This window comes from Macaca nemestrina, chromosome 5, assembly GCF_043159975.1.
Source record: "Macaca nemestrina isolate mMacNem1 chromosome 5, mMacNem.hap1, whole genome shotgun sequence".
NCBI classification, from domain to species: Eukaryota; Metazoa; Chordata; class Mammalia; order Primates; family Cercopithecidae; genus Macaca; species Macaca nemestrina.
The window spans coordinates 13,911,898-13,933,266 of record NC_092129.1 but is presented as its reverse complement, the minus strand read 5'-3'; the positions used below and the strand labels follow the sequence as shown (position 1 = coordinate 13,933,266).

General features: G+C 39.2%; 1 protein-coding gene across 1 annotated transcript in view; it reads right to left on the bottom strand.

Annotated features, from left to right (window-relative positions):
• CCDC162P (coiled-coil domain containing 162) overlaps positions 1-21,369 on the bottom strand; it is a 165,154-nt gene that overhangs the window by 123,703 nt on the left and 20,082 nt on the right. Inside the window, 3 exon segments of the mRNA XM_011758899.3 lie at positions 306-418; positions 9,106-9,267; positions 20,134-20,235. Of these exon segments, the coding sequence (XP_011757201.3) occupies positions 306-418; positions 9,106-9,267; positions 20,134-20,235 (377 nt within the window).

Genomic DNA, 21,369 nt, shown 5'->3' with positions numbered 1-21,369 from the left:
TTATTTAATTTAGGGGTGTTTCATGATAGCTTCATTTTATAAATGTACTGAGGGGAAATAATTACTCCATATATACATGTAAAGACAAGTTTCTCTTAGAAATTACTCTCATTAAAAACACAGTCATAGGGTGAAGCATTAGTTTAGTTGTCTGACCTGTTTTAAAAGTCTTGCTTTCATTCTGACTTCATATTTCATTCTGACTTTTTGAGTTAACATGTAAACTACATATTAATCAGTCACTCTGTTTCCCGCACAGTGTTTTAATCCACTTTTTGAGTCACTAATAATATAATTTACTTTACCCCGTCTCTTGTATCTGCTCGAGAGGCCCATTAGCATGTTGGCTGAGATTTATTTGTGATAGATCATTTCCATTTTGTTTCATGGAGAGGTCATCATCCTTCATATTTTTATTCTATCAAAAAATTAGCGTTAATCAAATTACATAAACATTTGCATTATTATTAACAAAATCACAGTCAGGTCATTGCAAAAGTAAACCTCATAATCCAAAGCATATTTAGATAAGTAAGTAGAAGAGCGGCTTGATCTACTTCAAGCTGACATATTCAATCCACAATAAATTAGGGAGGTAATTGTTTTTACTAAACTAATCTTTGTTTCATGAAAGTAATCACGGCTTTTAAATAATAGCCATCTACCTCCCTGTCTTTTATGTAATTCACTTTATAAAAAATTGATAAAAGCATGTATATGTTTGGCACCTCTGAACCTCTCTAATCTAGTCTTATTCTGTACTGAGAGAGTTCAATGGATAAAGCCTCTTTCTACGTATTAGCTATATGGTTCAGTCATTTACAGTCAAGAGCCTGTTTCCACATTTGTACAATGGCATGATAATGGAAGATGATAAGGTGTTGTGAGAGTTAAATGACAGAATGTCCATAAAACCTCCAGCTTAGTGCCCAGCACCTAATAGGTGCTCAAGATGCCAGTTTTCTCCTGTTATGAACTTCAGTAGTCCTGTAGGATCTCTCACAGTATTCAAGGTTTACACTTATTTCCACAGTCATCTTCCTTGATGCTGAGAGGGATGTGGTCATGCACCCCAGCCCCAAGTAACACTGTGAGGAAGGTAACGCTGGTCTAAGGTCCTGCCCTTCACCCTCTGGGCAGCCTCTTCTTAGCTGCCATCTCTGCCTGTCCCTGGGCATACACCCCAATCTCATAAGGTGTGCACTTTCATAGTGGCACCAATCCCCACAAAAGTACTGAGTGGCAATGACTGAGCTTGGAAACCCCCTTTCAGGGTTATATTCTAATAGTTGGTTCTTGGAATTCCAACGGACCCTTATCACAGAAACTGCTAGTTGTTCCCCAAGAGCCATTTTCCTCTTTTTCTACAGTTATTGAATATTTATCTTGCCACCTGACCACCCAGATAAAGACAACATTTCCAAGCCTCTCTTGCAGCTAGGTGTAGCTACATGACAACAGACTGGGAGTAAAGGGCCATGTTTTAGCTTCTAAGAATTTCTAGTAGAGGCAGCTTCTTCATCCCTTCTCCATCCTGCTACTTAGAGCATGAATGTGACAGCTGGAGTTCTGTCTCAGGCTGGGTGTTGATCTCGCATGTAGAGCCATATTTGTTAGAACTCCAAGACAGACAGGGCTGAGAGCCCTGAGGGTTCCATGGTGCAAAGCTATCACACCAGCTCTGTACATCCTACCCTGAAATGTTCATATGAGGGACAGAGAGCAAAATTTCCACCTCCTTTAATCCTCTGTCATATCATTTTACCATCACCAACAGCCAAACCTAATTTTAACTAATACAGTCCCCAAGACGCTAAAGATAGACTACCAGGCTTTTGACAGGGAGTGGGGAAGGAAAATGTTGACAGGAATATTAGGAAAAGTGGGTAAGAGAGAAAGTTGTCCAGTTGAGTAGCGTTAAGTGATTGTCCATTCCACCTGTAGGCAGACTTGGCTTCCAGCTCAGTGTACACATCTGTGTATTTCTATGTAAACATCCCACAACCCTAGGACTGGAAAAGACCCTGTGAGGTGACATGGTGCATTCCTGTTCGTTAAAATGGAAAGATTGTCATTCCAAAGTAAAGAACATCTCTGTTATGTTTTTAAAAATCTATAGGAAAGCATATACTCTGAGGGTAGCTGAATTTTGACAATTCCTATGAATTTGGGGTTCAGTGGAGCCTTTTGCCTCCTGGCTTGTAGTGTTCTCGGGTTGCCATTCAGCACTACTTGATGTGGTCCCAGAAGGAAGGCTATGAGCCACATCCTTTCTCTGATGGGATTGTGATACTTTCAGCTGCTTCTAAAATTACCCAGAATTACATAGGACAGGACAGAAAGTGACATCAAGTTACAGTGGAAGATGTTTGAAGGACCGACTGAACAAACCACAAAAGTACTGCTGGACCTGCAGGTGGCCTGGAAAAAAGGAAGGGAGCACAGATCAGCTGGAGCAGGAAAAGGAGAGCACCCAGCATCCTCCAGGAAAAGGGACCAACAACATCCCACAAAAGGAAACTGCTTAAGAAATACCAAGTCCAGAAGCATAGACCCTAAGTGTACTGGAGACAGTACATGCAGGTAAGCAGCAGGGCAACCCCGTCTGCATTCATTCTCCTGGCTTGGGTGTGAAAATCTGCTGACTTTTACTGCCTGTGGCTCTTTGTCAGCATGACCAAGTTCATGTGCTTAGACAGTTCTGAGATTTCCGCTGATTGCAAATCCCATTTTCTTCTGGGAAGTTGGCAGGGGAAATGGAGTGGAAGGTAGGTAGGAAAAGTAAGTCTGTTCAGTATTCCCCACACCCAGAACATCTCTGCTGCTTACATGGGTTTATCCACGGAAACAAAGACTAAAAGGATATATACCAAATATTAATAATACTGTTGTTATTCTGGATGGTACAATAAGGGGTGATTTTAGTTTTCTTTCTTGTATTTTTCTATGTTTCCCAAGTTGTCCATGTTAAACACATGCCACTATTGTCATCAGAAATTTTTTGAAGTAAATGTTTTATTGAATTTGATGAGAAGAACCAGGAAAAGGGTGTTTTGTGTTTCGCTGAATGTGTTGCACATTGGAGCTACTGTCTACACCACCATTTCTGTGCGAGCACACCTTCTTCTCACTACATCACATTACCTCTGGAACTGCAGGGGAGCAGTAACGGACAGAAAGGCATGATGGCTCTCTCCTTCCTTCCTTGGTGTGGTCAGTGGGGAGAGGCAAAGGGAGGGCTCTGACACTGCCCCCTGACCCTGTAACCTGGATGCGGTGTTTTCTGCTGCTTTACTACTCCATGAGGTTAAAAAAACAGTGACCAATTTAAACTGTATCTTTGAAAATACAATTGTCAATAGTAGTGTGTAATGTCTATACATAGCCATTTTAATAAACGTGCTTTTTTTGTGAACATGAGTAACTTGATCTAATAATTACAGGTTCCAGAGGATCTACACAGGCCTAGCTGGGGTGTAATCTGTAGGATACAATAAAATACAACTCAGCCATTGAAAAGAACAGCAGATCGCCAAGACATATTGTTGGGTGAAAAAAGCAAGTTGCAGAAAGATATTCATATAGTATGATATATCATTTATATAAAAACCTCAAGTGCAAACTTATCCTATATATATTTTATAGGGACATATGTATGGATGTAAATGCATTGAAAAGGCTCAAAGCAGTAACAGTGTTTGCCTCTAAGGAGGTGGAATGGGGAGCAGGATGGGCAGCAGGGATTAGTTAAAAGAGAATTTAAATTTTCAGTAATGTTTCAACTTTTTACAAGGAGAAGACTTTTTAAATTATTTCTATGATTTAAACTTATTTTTTAAAAACTCCTTAAAGAAAAAAATGGTAACTTCAGTGGAGAAACCTGGCAATCACCACTAGCTTAACCAAGTGAGCTAGCTTAACATCAGCTGTGATGTCATGTTGATATCATGTTCCCTGAATAGGATGTGGTGAGGACAGTTAGCCTCTGTGATATTCTTCTTCCTCTAAACCCATAACCTCAGTGTAACCATGAGAAAATATCAGAAAAACTCAAATCAGGCAAAGGTCTACAGATTGCAGGGCTGGTACTCCTAAAGACTGTCAATGTCATAATAAACAAGGAAAGACTGAGGAACTGTCACAGAGCGGAGGAGGCGGGGGAGGTGTGATGATTAAATGTAATGTGGTACCCTGGATAGGATCCTGGGGCAGAAAGAGAACATTAATGGAAAAGCTGGTGAAATCCAGGGGAAGCCTAATTAACAGTAATGTACCAATGCTGGTTCCTTGGTATGACAAATGTATCACTACAATGTAAGATGTCAATAATGTAAGAAACTGAGTGGGGGTATATGGGAACTCCTTGTACTGTGTTTGCAGCTTTTCTATAAATCTCAAACTATTTCAAAATAAATTAAAAAGACAAAAACTCCCTAAAGGAAAGTGGGGCCAGGCATAACGGCTCATGCCTGTAATCCCAGCACTTCGGGATGAGGCAGGTGGATTGCTTCGAGACCAGCCTGGGCAACATGGTGAAACCCTGTCTCTACAGAAAAAAAAATATATAGCTGGTAGTGATGGTGTGTGCCCACCCACCCGCAGTCCTAGCTATTCCGGGGATTGAGTCAGGAGGAGCACTTGAACCCAGGAGGCAAATGCTGCAATGAGCTGAAATCACACCACTGCACTTCAGCCTGGGCAACAGAGTAAGACCCTGTCAAAAACAAAAACAAAACAAAACAAAACAAAACAAAATGGAAAAGTTACTGGTGAATCGCATTCAGTGAGAATTGATCAGAAACTGTTCTGAAGTTGTGCTACAATTAGTGATTATATTCATTCTCTCAGAGATGCCAAAATGGACAGACAGTCATCCTATGAAGTTTGTTTTTCTTTATTCAGAAGGCCCTTAAGAAACTTATCTGTCACAAGGTATTGGTTGTCACTTGCCAGATTCAGAATCAAGATGCTGACCAGCATATAGATGCTAAAATCCACACTTGACTGCTACATGTTTGCAAAACAGTAACACAGCTTTAAAATTCATACTCACATTCCCATAACTCCTCCTAGCTGCCACATTTTTACTTAATTCTAATCTGATTTGATCAGCATTTAACATCCAGAATGACTATGTGCTACCAGTGGGGCCCTGATACAGTATAAAGTGGCTCTTGACCAAAGCAGAAATACTCGAGGAGGTCACAAAGTTACATCCATGGGAAAATGTGAAGAAAACTAGAAAATATTGGCCATTGCCTTGGAATTTCTATTCTTAAACCCAGTGCTATTTTCTGTTCTCTGCTTTGGAATAGAAAATAGCACTGGTTTTAAGAAGGGGAAAAAGGGAAGGGAAGGGAAGGGAAGGGAAGGGAAGGGAAGGGAAGGGAAGGGAAGGGAAGGGAAGGGAAGGGAAGGGAAGGGAAGGGAAGGGAGGGGAAGGGGAGGGGAGGGGAGGGGAGGGGAGGGGAGGGGAGGGGAGGGGAGGGGAGGGGAGGGGAGGGAAAGAAAGGAAATTCTTCTCTTCTCCAGGCTCTTTGCATGGCTGCCTCCTTCTCATTCATTAAATTCAACTCAATCCTCCCACCCGAAGATTTGGCTGGCCTCTGTCAGAGGGTGCTCCTCTCCACTTATTGTTCTCCGCCCACTGTTTTCTTCATGGCACTCACAAGTTAGAGATGTAGGTTTACTTGTTTGTTCACTTGTTTATTATATGTTGCTCTCAGGGCAGGGACTGGGTCTATTTCATCCCCTAACCCAAGTACAGTTCCTGACACAAAGGCAATATCCATATAATAATCATGGAATGAATGAATGAATGAATGAGAAAATGGAAAACTTCATGATCCTAATTTGTAGAGTGATTTGTGTGTGTTGTATGTCTCCCCTCATGTCCCATCTGTGGAATCTGCAGATCTACAGGTATTATTAGTCTCTTTATGGTCTATTTACCATAAGTCAACTTGAAAACACAGTGCTGATATTTTTCTCCCTTTGGGGAATTCCAAGATTCCAAGAACAACATTTATATGTCAGTAAATAGCTGGAGGAAGTGGTTTTCTTTTCTTTTCTTTTTATTATTTGAGCAATTGCATTCAAAACAGACTTTGGTGAAAGCACAGACTGCATCCTATCAGTACCTGAATTTCCATCCCCTCTGCAAGTGGAAGAAAGTAGTAAGAGCAAAAAGTGTTAGTTGTCCCCTCCACCGCATGGCTGGGAGAAGAGAAGCAGGAGTTACCCTACTTCTGTTTCCACCAGTTTCTTACACTGTTGCCCTAGCTTGGTGTTTTCTACTACTCAACACTTACCTGGAGCCACTATCTCCTGCTCTCACTGTTAACCTTCTGCTTTTCACTGGCACAGTGGTCCTACAGAAGTAACCCCCCTTTGTCCCCTAAGTGCCTGTGGGCAGTGCTACAACTCAGCTTCCCATTTGATCACTTCTCAATTTGTCTGAGCAAGGATCTAGAGATCAAATGAGAAATGAGTTGGCCACACAGATCAGGAGCAGAGGCAACATATCAGCATGGATCTCCCTGGCCTCCTGATCTGACCTCGTGATCTGCCTGTCTTGGCCTCCCAAAGTGCTGGGATTACAGGCGTGAGCCACTGCGCCCGGCCCTCTCCTCACTCTTATTCATCTCCTCTCACTCCTTTATGGACCCCTGGAATGTAATTCCCCTTATTCTCTCACTCAAGGAGGAAAACAGATGTGTGTTGATGGCCCTCAGATGTTAATACCATAACTCCCTGGGTAAAGGATGATTATAACATCTGCCTCAAGAGGTAAACTGTCCAAGGCTGGGCATGATGGCTCATGCCTGTTATACCAGCACTTTGGGAGGCTGAAACAGGTGGATCACTTGAGGTCAGGAGTTCGAGACCAGCCTGGCCAACATGGAGAAAATCCATCTCTACTGAGAATATGACAATTAGCCAGAGGTGGTGGTGCACGCCTGTGGTCCCATCTACTCAGGTGGCTGAGGCATGAGAATTGCTTGAACCTGGGAGGCAGAGGTTGCAGTGAGCCAAGATCGCACCACTGCACTCCAGTCTGGGTGACAAAGTGAGACTCTGTCTCAGGAAAAAAAAAAAAAAAAGATTAAAATAAAAATAAAAAGAGGTAAACTGTCCAGGATCTTAGGAGCAAAGACATGGTTCTGAGACACTGGGATAGACTCTGCCTTCTCACTCCTTTCTCCCCTACCCTATAGTCTCTATGTTTGGTTCGGGAATAGGAACCAAACATAAATTTTTTTTAAATGTCTCCTTGTTCGTGTAAGATCTTCCTGAAAGGTGATACAAACTTCAGTTGTAAAATGGCAATGGGATACGAAAACTGTGGCTATTTTTTCAACTCTGGCAGGATGCTAGCCAAGGAGTGTGTCACTGGTAGTTGCATACTCTGTCAGGAAATTCAAGGGCCAGGGAGATCCATGCTGATATGTTGCCTCTGCTCCTGATCTGTGTGGCCAACTCATTTCTCATTTGATCTCTAGATCCTTGCTCAAACAAATTGAACAGTTATAAAAGGTGTGTGTGTGTGTGTGTATGTGTGTGTATGTGTGTGTGTGTGTGTGCATGCTCCCAACTAATCCATAACTCACTGGATACCTTGAGGTCTCACTTTCCCCCATATCCCATATCACGGGATAATGAACTGTGACAGTGCTTCTTTCTCCAGCATTCTACCCAACTTCCCCAAAACTTTGACTTTATGCAATTTTCAGGTACTCTACAATCATTTTAGGGGTGAAAGTAATAGAATTTATACAAAAGGGGCTCACTACAAATTCATAGCATTGTGTTTTACCAGGGGCCTCTTGACTATGCAGTCATTCGTGTATTTTCCTCTCACTGATGGTCCTGTGGTCTTTATCATAGCCACGCACTCCCTCACATATAGCTCTTGCAGTTCGCTTCACTAATGCAGATGACCTCTGCCTCCTCCCTCTCTATGAGACAGCCAGGGCCAGTCAGGAGCACCCACATCTTACCTTTCTGCACCTAAAAATTCTGTGTATCCCATTCACCTCAAGGGAAGTGATGTCATTCTTGATTTCTCAAAATTACTCTTCCATCTGGTTTCCCCATCTCATCCCCTCCTCTTCCCCAGGGTCATCTGTTTCTCACATTTCCCTTTTCATATCTTCTGTCTCCTCTTCTCTACTGCTTCCTCACCTTAGACTACAAACCTTTTTGGGTCTTCCCAACTTAAATAGACAAATGACATGAAACTCTTCTTTTAGAGTGAAAAATAATAGCAGATGAAAGCTTCAAAAATGTTATGGTATCATTGTAAAGACAAGTATACACTAGCTTTGTGAACTTCTTTTCACTTCCAAACCTCATGCCTATCCTGTGCAGCAGCTACCTAACTGACTTCCTTGCCTCCAAACTCTCCCTCTTCCAGTCCAACTAACATTTTGCTACCACATTAATTTTCCTTAAAAATATGCCTTTGTATGAAATATTTTCCTTATAGGAAAAAGCACAGATTCCTTTGTCTGGAATGCATGAGCATTCACAACTAGCACCTCCCCTGACAAACAAACAAACAAACAAATAGCCTTTCTTTTCACTATATTTCCACATGAATCTTCCACTCAACTAAGCTGGCTCTGACTATATCACATCCAGTATCTCCTCAGCATGCTCTTCATGCTGTACCTCCTAGAATGCACTCGCTACTTTCTTCCCCATCACTTCCCTAAGTCCTATGCCTCCTTCAAATCCAGCCCAATTTCCTCTCCTTCAAGAGGCTTTCCTCAATAGAATCTACCCTTTGGGGACCACTTTCTAAATACGGTATTTAATAACTGTCCAGCTCATTGGGTGCTTAGCCCTTGGATGTACAGCCTTGCATTGGTATTTATTGGTTTAAGTATCTGTCCTCACAGGAACAACATCTTATGTTATACCTCTTTATATCTTTCTTTTTAATTAGCACTTAATCTTTCTTATAATGAAAATAAACCTGGCTAGATTATAGAGATTTTGGTGGGGAGGGTTTCAGAAAAACTACCAAAGTAAATGTCTAAGGGCTACACACAGGTAGCAAGTTGAGTAAAAAGGCATTTTGGTTATTTCTTCCTGTAGTACCTGACAGAGGTTGATGTTGCTGTAAATATTCTCCCAGACTTGGTGATAGTCGCACTGATGCAAACCCTGGGAAGCCACAAAGGATGGATGATGTGGAGCCAGCATGACTATCTTTGCAGCATGATCTTGGAGCACTTGCATTACTCGCTCAGGGTTGGAAATCTCAGGTAGAATAGAGAAGAGAAGGAATGGTTATGAGAAGTATGTTCCCTTTTTCTCAGCAAGACTTTGGTCACATACACGTGAACAAGGAAGAAAGTCTAGGTGGGACTTTATTCAATTAAAAAAATAAAATTAAAGTCCAGCATCATGATTCCCCAAATATGTTTGTCCATTCAGCACTGTAAGTATTCAAATATACATAGTAGCTCATTTAAAAATTCTGTGACAATCCCCTAAAGACAATAGCAGGTGGCGTTCCCACAAGTGTTGTGGCATCAGTGAAAAGATAAACACCCATCAGCATTGGGTGCAAACTGTGTCAACTGTTAAGAAGCTTCTGGGCAATGGAGGAGGGGGCAGAAGTGTAGCACAAGAAGAGCACAAGCTTTATAAAGATACAGACCTAGGCTCGTATCTCTGCAGGAATTCTGGCTTTTCCATGCAGAGCAGGGCAAGTCAACCTAACAAAAATGCTAATGATGTCTCTACCCAGAGTGCTGCAATAATGCCTACCATGTAGGAGGACCTGAATAAATGTCCCTTCTTCTCATCTGGAGGTAAATAATTGAATAATAATCCCAGAATTGAATTGCTACTTAAGTGATACATATATACTATATCACTTTAATATCACAAAGAACCTCAAAGATCATTTATTTCGATCTCTATCAAAATCCCAAAGACATTTCTTGCAGATATAGAAAAATTCATCCTACAATTTATATGAAATCTCAAGGGACCCCAAATAGCTAAACAATTTTCCAAAAGAACAAAGTTGAAGAACTTACACTCTCTGAATTCAAAAACTATTACAAAGATATAGTAATCAAAACAGTATGGTACTGGCATAAAGAGAGACATTTAGACCAATGGAATAGAGTAGACAGCCTAGAAATAAACCCTCACATATATGGTTAAGGGTGCCAAGACCACTCAATGGGGAAAGGACAACATCTTCAATATATGGTGTTGGGAAAACTGAATATCCACATGCAAAATAATAAAGTTTTATCCTTACATTATACCACATACAAAAATTACTCAAAATGGATTAAAGATCTAAATGTAAGACCTAAAATTATGAAACTCTTAGAAGGAAACATAGGGGAAATGCTTCATGATATTAAATTTGGCAACCATTTCTTGAATATAACACCAAAAGTCCAAGCAACAAAAGCAAAAATAGACAAATAGAATGACACCAAACTTAACAACTTTAGTGCAGCAAAGGATGCAAATCAATTGAAATGAAGAGTCAACCTACATAACGAGAGAAAAGATTTGCAAATTATATATCCAATATGTGACTAATAGCAAGAATACATAAAGAACTCCAGGCTGGGTGCAATGGTTCACACCTGTAATCCCAGCACTTTGGGAAGCCAAAGCAGGTGGATTGCTTGAGCCCAGGAGTTCAAGACCAGCCTGGGAAACATGGCAAAACCCCATCTCTACAAAAAAATCCAAAAAATTAGCCTGGTATAGTGGTGTGCCCCTGTAATCCCAGCTACTTGAGAGGTTAACATGGGAGGATCGCTTGAGCCCAGGAGGAGGAGGTTGCAGTGAGCCAAGGTCACACCACTGCACTTCATCCTGGGTGACAGAGTGAGACCCTGTCTCAAAAAGAGCTACAACTCAACAAGAAAAAAATCAAATAAACTGATTTTAAAATAGGTAGTCAGTTACAAAAAAAAAAAAAAGAAAGAAAGATGAAAGAAAAAATAAGCAAAGGATTTGAATAGATATTTATCTAAAGATGATATACAAATGGCTAAGAAGCATATAAAAGATGCTCAACATCACTAATCATCAGAGAAACTCAAATCAAAACCACAGTAAGATTTCACCTCACACCCATTAGAATGGCTGCTATTAAAAATCATAAAATAACCAGTGTTGGTGAAGACGTGGCAAAATTGGAAACTTTGTGCACTGTTGGTGGGACTGTAAAATGGTGCAAATCTATAGAAAACAGTATGGTGTTTCCTAATAAAATAAAATAAAATTACCATGTGATCCAGCAATTATACTTCTGGATATATATCCAAAAGAACTGAAAGCAAGATCTTGAAGAGGTATTTGCACATCCATGTTTATAGCAACATCATTGACAATATCCAAAAGGTGGAAGCAACCCAAATCCTCATATCAGATGAATAGATTTTTTTTAATGTGGTATATACTTAGAAGGGAATGTTATTCAGCCTTAAAAAAAAGGAAGGAAATTCTGACACACACTACAACATGAATGAAGCTTGAGGACATTATACTAAGTAAAATAAACCAAAAAGACAACTATTGCATGATTCCACTTATATGAGGTATCCAAAGCAGCCAAACATATAGAAGAAGAAAGTAGAATGGTGGTTGCCAGGAGCTGGGAGGAAGGAAAAATGAGAGTTGTTGTTTGATGGGTATAGAGTTCTAGTTTTGCAAGATGAAAACATCCTGGAGATAGATTGTGAAACACTATGAACGTATTCAATGCCACAATTACCATGTTCTTTTGGAGGTGTCATGTTTCCTTGCTTTTTTGCTTCTTGTATTCTTTTTTTTTTTTTTTTTTGAGATGGAATTTCTGTCTTGTTGCCCAGGCTGGAGTGCAATGGCACGATCTCAGCTCACCACAACCTCCGCTTCCCAGGTTCAAGCGTTTCTCCTGCCTTAGTCTCCCAAGTAGCTGGGATTACAGGCATGCACCACCTTGCCTGGCTAATTTTGTACTTTTAGTAGAGACACGGTTTCTCTATGTTGGTCAGGCTGGCCTTGAACTCCCAACCTCAGGTGATCCACCTATCTCGGCCTCCCAAAGTGTTGGGATTACAGGCGTGAGCCACCGCGCCCAGACGCTTCTTGTATTCTTACACTGATATCTGTGTATCTGGTGGAATGGGTGCCTCTTCCAATTTTATGGGGTAGCTTTTATAGGGATACATTTTCTGTATCCCTGAATTATATACAGTAAATATTCATTTAATGTCATCAATAGGTTCTTGGAAACAACAACTTTAAGCCAAACAATATAGAGCAGGTCCTCAAATAACATCATTTTATTCAATATCATTTTATTGTAATGTTGATGAGAAAAAAATGCTGATTTTTCTTATACGTTGTTTGGTTTAAAGTTGCAGTTTCCAAGAATCTATCGATGGTGTTCAGTGAGGACATACTGTACTTAAAGATGGTTATGGTAAATTTTATGTTACTTTTTTTTTTTAACCAAAATAAAAGTATCATTTAGTTGCAGGCTCCCCAGGGACCACTGACCAGCCCACCTGGTGCCTACAGCTGCCAGCAAACCCATCTCCTCCAGCGGCAGAGCCACCATGTACTACACCAGTATCCCAGGAACCAACATCCAGCCTGACTGGTGCCTGCAACACCAACCCTGCAACCAGCAGAGATGACATGCCCAGTGTGTGCCCTCCAGAACCTGAGAATTGGCCCTCTTGGTGGCCCTTATCCCAAGCAAAGCCATACCACTACTGCCTTCACAAATATCCAGAGCCTAGGCCGGCAATGTACTTGCAGACACCACTGACACTGAATACAGCCAAAGATATCACACAGAGACTACACTATTGTACCCATCCAGAACCAAAACTAAAGCATCCTTACGTAACCAACACTATAGGACACATCTACGGGGAAAATGTAGCCCTATAAAAGCTACCCCATAAAATTGGAAGAGGCACCCATTCCACTGATATGCAGATATCAGTATAATAATACAAGAAACAAAAAAGCAAGGAAACATGACCCCTCCAAAGGAAAATGGTAATTATCTAGCAACAGACCCCAAAGAAAAGGCAATCTATAAAATGCCTGGATAGGAATTCAAAATAATGATTTTAAGAAAACTCAGTGAGATACAAGAGAAAACAGACAGACAACTCAATAAAATCAGAAAAATAATTCATGATCTAAATGAAAAATCTGGCCAGGCATGGTGGCTTTTACCTGTAATCCCAGCACTTTGGGAGGCTGAGGTGGAAGGATTGCTTGAGCCAGGTGTTCAAGACCAGCCTGAGCAACATAGCGAGATCTTGTCTCTACTAAAAATTTTTAAAAATTAGCTAGGTGTGGTAGTGCATGCCTGTAGTCCTAGCTACTTGGGAGCTGAGGTGGGAGGATCATTTGAGCCCAGAAGTTCAAGGCTGTAGTAAGAGTTCTAATTGTGTCACTACACTCTAGCTTAAGTGACAAAGCAAGACTCTGTCTCAAAAACAAACAACTAATAAATAAATAAATAAGATATTCAATAGAGATCAATATAAAAAAGACCCAAACGGAAATCTTGGAGTTAAAGAATTCAGTGAATAACATAAGAAATACAACTGAGAAATTCAACAATAGACTAGATCAAGCAGAAGAAAAGTTTTCTGAACTGGAAGGTCTTTTGAAATAATCCAGCCAACCAAAAAAGAAAAAATGAAGAAAGCTTAAAGGATTTATATAACACCATTAAGTAAACAAATATTCATTTTATGGGAATTCCAGAAGGAGAAGAGCAGGAACAAGGCATAGGAAATCGATATAATAAAATAATCGCTGAAATCTTCCCAAGTCTTAGGAGAAATATGTATATTCACATCTAGTAAGCTCAAAGGTTCCCAAATTCAACCCAAAAAGCCCTCTCTGAGGCACATTATACTTAAACTGTCAAAAGTCAAAGACAAAGGAGAAAATTCTAAAAACAGCAAGAGAAAAGTGTCAAGTTACATATCATGGAATCTCCGTCAGACTAACAGAGATTTCTCAGCAAAACCTTATGGGCCAGAAGAGAATAGGATGATATATTTAAAGTGCTGAAAGAATAGAAAAACTGCCAGTCAAGAGTACTATTCCTAGCAAAGTTAACCTTCAGAAATGAAGGCAAAATAAAGTTTTTCCCAGACAAGGAGAAAATGGGGAATTTATCACCACTAGACTGGCTTAACAAGAAATATAGAAGTCCTGCATCTGGAAGTGAAAGGACAATAACTACCCTCATGAAAACAGACAAAAGTATAAAAATCACTGATAGAGCAGACACACATAAGAAAGAGAAAGAAATCAAATCTTTTTGCTACAGAAAACCACCAAACTGAAAATATAAACAAAAAGAAAGAAGAAAGGAACAAAGACTATATGAAACAACCAGGAAACAACGAACAAAATGACAGGAGTAAGCCTTCACCTATCAAAAATAACCTTGAATGTAAACAGTTTAAATTCCCTAATTAAAAGACATAGACTATCTGAATTGATTTTTTTAAATGATCCAACTATATGCTGCCTACAAGAAACTCACTTCATCTGTAAAGATATATAAACTAAAAAAAAAAAAAAAAAAAAAAAAGGGGGATGGAAAAAAATATTCCATGCAAATGGAAGCCAAATGTGAGCAGGTGTAGCTATACTTACATCAGATAAAATAGATTTTAAGTCAAAAACGGTAAAAAGAGATAAAGGTCATTACATAATGATAAATGGATCAATGAAAAGCAAGAGTATATAGTAATTATAAATATGTATACACCCAACACCAGAGGACCCAGATATTTAAGCAAATATTATTGGATCTAAAGAGAGAGATAGACTCCAATACCATAATAGTTGATGCCTTCAACACCCCACACTCAGCATCGGAGAGATCATTTAGATGGAAATTCAACAAAGAAATACCAATCTTAAATTGCACTACAAACAAATGGACCTAATAGATATTTACAGAACATTTTAACAAACAGTCACAAAATATACATTATTCTCATCTGCACCTGGAACATTCTCTAGGATAGACCATATGTTAGGCCACGAAACAAGACTCAAAAAATTTTTAAAAATCAAAACTATATTAAGTATCTTTTCAGACCTCACTGGGATAAAACTAGAAATCAATAACAAGGGAAACTTTGGGAATGGCATAAACTCACGGAAATTAAACAACATACTCCTGAATGACCAATGGGTCAATAAAGAAATTAAAAAGCAAATTTTTAAAAATTTATTGAAACTAATGAAAATAGAAACACAACACGCTGGCCAGGTGTGGTGGCTCACACCTGTGATCTCAGCTCTTTGGGAGGCCGAGGCCGGTGGATTACCTGAGGTCAGGAGTTCAAGACCAGCCTGGCCAACATGCTGAAACCTCGTCTCTACTAAAAATAAAAATTTAGCCGGGCGTGGAGGCAGGCACCTGTAACCCCAGTAACTCAGGAGGCTGAGGCAGGAGAATTGCTTGAATCTGGGAGGTGGAGATTGCAGTGAGCCAGGATCATGCCACTGCCCTCCAGCCTGGGCGACAGAGTGAGGCTCTGTCTGAAAAAAAGAAAAGAAAAGAAAAGAAACATAACATACCAAAACCTATAGGATACAGCAAAAGCAGTATAAGAGGGAAGTTTATAGCAATAAACACCTACGCCAAAAAGTAGTAAATTTTGAAATTAACAACCTACTGATGCAACTCAAGGAACTAAAGAAGCAAGAACAAACCAAATCCAATATAACTAGAAGGGAATACATAATAAAAATCAGGGCAGAAATAAATTAAAAACTAAAAACAATACAAAAGATCAATGAAACAAAAAGCTGACTTTTTAAAAAGATAAAATTGAAAAACCATTAGCTAGACTACCTAACAAACAAAGATCTGAATAAATCAAATTAAAAATGAAAGAGGAGACATTAAAACTGATACCACAGAAATACAAGAATCAGGCTGGGTGCGGTGGCTCACACCTGTAATCCCAGCACTTTGGGAGGCTGAGGCTGGTGGATCAACTGAGGTCGAGAATTCGAGGGCAGCCGGACCAACATGGAGAAACTCCATCTCCACTAAAAATAGAAAATTAGCTGGGCACAGTGGCGGGTGCCTGTAATCCCAGCTACTTGGGAGGCTGAGGCAGGAGAATCACTTGAACCCGGGAGGCAGAGGTTGTGGAGAACCGAGATTGTGCCATTGCACTCCAACCTGGGCAACAAGAGGGAAACTCCGTCTCACAAAAAAAAAAAAAAAAAAAAAAAACAAAAACAAGGACCATTAAAGACTATTATAAACAACTCTATGCCAACAAATTGGAAAACCTAGAGGAAATGGGTAAACTCCTGGACACATGCAACCTATCAAGATTGAACCAGGAAGAAGGAGAAAACCTCAATAGACCAATAACAAGGAACACAACTGCATCAGTAACAAAAAGTCTCTCAACAAAGAGAAACCAAGAATTGGATGACTTCATCGCCAAATCTACCAAACTTTTACAGAATTGATGTGGATTCTTCTCATACTATTCCAAAAACATGAAAAGGAGGGAATTCTTCCAAATTCATTCTACAAGGCCAATATTACCCTAATAAAAAACCCAGACAAGGACAGAACAAAAAAAAAAAAAAAGAAAACTACAGGCTAATATTCCTGATGAACATAGATGCAAAAATCTTCAACAAAACAGTACTAAAACAAATCCAACAGCACACCAAAAAGATTAATACACCATGATCAAGTGAGATTTATCCCAGCAATCCAAGGATGATTCAATATACATAAATCAATAAACATGACACATCACACAAAGAGAATGAAAAACAAAAATACATGATCATTTCAATAGGCACAGAAAAAGCATTTGATAAAATTCAACATCCCTTCATGATAAAAACTCTCAACAAATTAGGCATAGAATTACCTCAGCACTATAAAGTCTACATATGACAAACCTACAGCTAACATTATGAGGAAAAGTTGAAAGCTTTTCCTCTAATAGTTGGAATGATATAAAGGTGTCTACTTTCCCCACTACAATTTGACACTGTACTAGAAGTCCTAGCCAGAGCAACTAGGCAAAATTAAAAACAAAGGGCATTCAAATTGGAAAAAAAGGAAGTCAAATTGTCTTTTTGAAGACAATATGATCTTATCTGTGGAAAAACCTAAAGACTCTGCCAAAAACTCTTAGAACTGACAGACAAATTCAGTAAAATTTCAGGATACGAAATCAACATACAAAAATTATTAGCATTTCTATACACCAATAACAAACTAGCTGAAAAAGAAACCAAGAAAGCAATTACATTTTCAATAGCTATAAAAAATATTATGTAGGAATAAAACTAACCAAGAAGGTGAAAGATCTCCACAATAAAACTATGAAGTACCAATGAAAGAAATGGAAGAAGACACAAAAAAATGGAAAGAAATATCATGTTCATGGATTGAAAAGATTAATATAGTTAAAAATGACCATACCCAAATTGATCCACAGATTCAAAGCAATCCCTATCAAAACACCACTGACGTTCTTCACAGAAATAGAAAAAATAATCCTAAAATGTGTGTGGAACCACAAAAGACCCAACAAACAAAGTAATCCTGACTAAAAAGGACAAAGCTGGTGGCATCACATTATCTGACTTCAAAATACACTGTAAATATACTGTAACTAAAGCAGCATGGTACTGGCATAAAAATAGGTACATGGATCAATGAAACAGAATAGAGAACCCAGAAATAAATCCACATATTTACAGCCAACCAATTTTTAACGAAGGCACCAAAAACAAACATTGGGGAAAGAACAGTCTCTTCAATAAATGGTGCTGGATAAACTGGATATCTGGATGTGCAGAAAAATGAAACAAGACCCTTATCTCTCACCGTATACAAAATTCAACTCAAAATGGACTAAAGATTTAAATATAAGACTCTGAACTATAAAACTATTAGAAGAAACTAAAAGGAGAAATACTTCAGGACATTGGTCTGGGGAAAGATTTTAAGGATATAATCTCCAAAGCACAGACAACAAAAGCAAAAATAGACAAGTGGGATTATATCAGACTAAATACACAAACACACACACACACACACACACACACACAAATAATCTGATTTAAAAATGGGAAAATGATCCTGAATGGATATTTCTCAAAAGAAAGCATTCAAATGACCAAGAAGTATATGAAAAAATGCTCAACATTACTAATCATCAAATGCAAATCAAAAACCACAGTATGATATAATCTCATTCCAGTTAGAATGGCTATTAACAAAAAGACAAAAAAAAAAAAATCAAATGCTGGCAAAGATGCAGAGAAAAGACAACTCTTATACACTGTTGGACTTATAAATTACTATAGCCATTATTGAAAAAAGTATGGAGGTCCCCCTAAAACCTATAACTAGAACTACAACATGATCCAGCAATCTCACTATGGGGTATAAATTTTTAAAAAAGGAAATCAGTATGTTGAACAGATATCTGTACTCCCATGTTTATTGCAGCCCTATTCACAATAACCAAGATAAAAGTATCCATTAACAGATGAATGGATAAAGAAAATGTGTTATATATACCCAATGGAATACTATTTGACCATAAAAAGAATGAGATCTTGTCATTTGCAACAACACTGATGAGCTTGGAGGACTTTATGTTAAGTGAAATAAGCCAGGCACTGAAAGGTAAATACATGTTCTTACTCATCTTCTCCACATGTTCTTACTCATTTTCAGAAGCTAAAAAAGTTGATCTCATAGAAGTAGAAAGTAGAATAGCGATTATTAAGGCTCGGGGGTGGGGGGGGTGGGATAGGGAGAGATTGTTTAAAGGATACAAAATTATCAGTAGACAGGGAAAATAAGTTATTGTGTTCCATAGCACTGTAAGGTGACTATAGTTAACAATAATTTATTGCATATTTTCAAATAGCTAGAAAAGGGGATTTTGAATGTTCCCAGGGCAAATAAATAATAGATGTTTGAGAAGATGGATATACTAGTTACCTTGACTTGATAATTATACATTGTATGTATCAAAATATCACTCTGTACCCCTTAATTATGTACAATTTTTGTCAATTAAAATATTTTAAAAGATAATTTAGTTTAATATTTTGTTTCACAAATAAAGAAGCTAAGGCTAAAGGAGGTTACATGACTAGACAAATACCGCGCAGAGAGTTGGTGTTAAAACTGGACTAAAATCCAGTTTTTTGGGTTTTGCTTTTGTTGTTGTTGTTGTTGTTGTTTGTTGTTGTTGTTGTTGTTTGTTGTTGTTGTTGTTGTTTAAGACAGAGTCCCATGCTCTCACCCAGGCTGGAGTACAGTGATGCAATCATAGCTCATTGCAACCTTGACCTCCTGAGCTCAAGCAATCCTCCACCTCAGCCTCCCGAGTAGCTGGGACTACAGGTGTATTTCACCACTTCTGGCTAATTTTTTAAAAAAAGAATTTGTAGAGACAGAGTCTCTTTTTGTTGCCTACGCTGGTCTTGAACTCCTGGGCTCAAACAATCCTCCTGCCTTTGCCTCCCAAAGTGCTGGGATTACAGACATGAGTCACTGTGCCTGGCCCTAAAGTCCAGCTTTTTGACAATTTTTTATTCTTTACTGAAAGCTAACAAGGTTTTGAAAGTGTGGCAATTAGATTAGAAAGTTTCAAATAAGGCCAGGTGCAGTGGCTCACACCTGTAATCCTACCATTTTGGGAGGCCAAGGTGGGCGGATCACTTGAGGTCAGGAGTTCGAGACCAGCCTAGCCAATATGGTGAAACCCCTGACTCTACTAAAAATACAAAAATTAGCTGGGCATGGTGGTGCACACCTATAATCCCAGCTGCTAGGGAGGCTGAGGCAGGAGAATTGCTTGAACCCGGGAGGCAGAGGTTGCAGTGAGCTGAGATCGTGCTACTGCACTCCAGCCTGGGTGACAGAGCAAGACTCTGTCTCAAAAAAAAAAAAAGAAGAAAAGAAAAGAGAAGTTTCAAATAAAGCTGTTGTAGTGAATCCATGCCAACATTTTTAAAAAGGGAAAGAAAATTCCATATTTTGTGAATGATTTTAGCAAAAATCTTATCTACAAGGAAACGTAGTTATTTTCTCACCTTCAAAAATTTTGCTTGGAGTTGCAATAATGCATCTGTTCTTCTCCGTTCTTTTAATTTAGTCAAAAGCTTCCTTTGCCACGGATCACATTTTGGCTTGATCTAGTGGACAAACACGTTCACACAAAGTTACAACATAACAGAATGATTCTCAATAAAAGTTGCAGGCAAAGAGATTCAAGGACCTTCTGAAATGGTATCTGGCTTTGGTGCTAGGTTGGCTAGGACAAGTGAGCTTTTGGAAAGGGTCTTCATGGGTTCACAGATCCATTGAAGGAGACAGCAGCACCAGTTCCTGTTGGTGCCTGGCCTATAAGATGCAGTAGATCCATCTGGGATGACACCATAACATCCACAAGCAGCAGGAACCCTAAATCCATCAGAGTTGGTCATTGCACTTTATTTACAGGGCAAAAGAAGTTCACCCACAGACTCCTTGTGACTCCACATTTAAAACATCTTTCATATTAATAAACTGTATTTCAAAAGTAAGTTCTGTTGCTGTAAATACCATTAACACTCAAATTTATATCTCAGCCCTAAACTCCAGCCTATTATATCCAACTACTCCTTTGATATCTATTCTTGGATATCAAGCGTAACCATCTAAAACAGAAAGTCCAGCTTCCCTTACATGGACTACCTTGTTCCTCAAGCACTAAATGGACTTAGGAGCAATCTTTGATTTCTCTCAGTCTATCTTTATTTACTCCTATGGTCTGAATGTGTTCTTCTAAAATTTAAATGATGAAACCTAACGCCCAAGGTGATGGCATTAGTAATAGAATTTGGGGATGCGATTAGATCATGATGGTAGAGCTCTCATGAACAGTATTCATGCCCTTACAAAAGAGGCCTGAGGGACTTTGGCTTTTTTCTTCCACCGTGTGAGGATATGGGGAGAAGTCAGAAGTCTATAGCTTGGAAGAGGACCTTCCAGAACTTGACCATGCTGGCCCCCTGATCTTGGACTTCCCAGTCTCCAGAACTGTGAGAAATATATTTCTGTTCTTTATAAGCTACCCAGTTAATGGTATTTTGTAAAGCAGCCTGAATAGACTAAAACAATCATACAAGATTTATTTTATTTTATTTTATTTTTTGAGATGGAGTCTCACTCTGTCGCTAGGCTGGAGTGCAGTGGCACAATCTCGGCTCACCGCAACCTCCACCTCCCGGGTTCAAGTGATTCTCCTGCCTCAGCCTACTGAGTAGCTGGGACTATAGGCACGCACC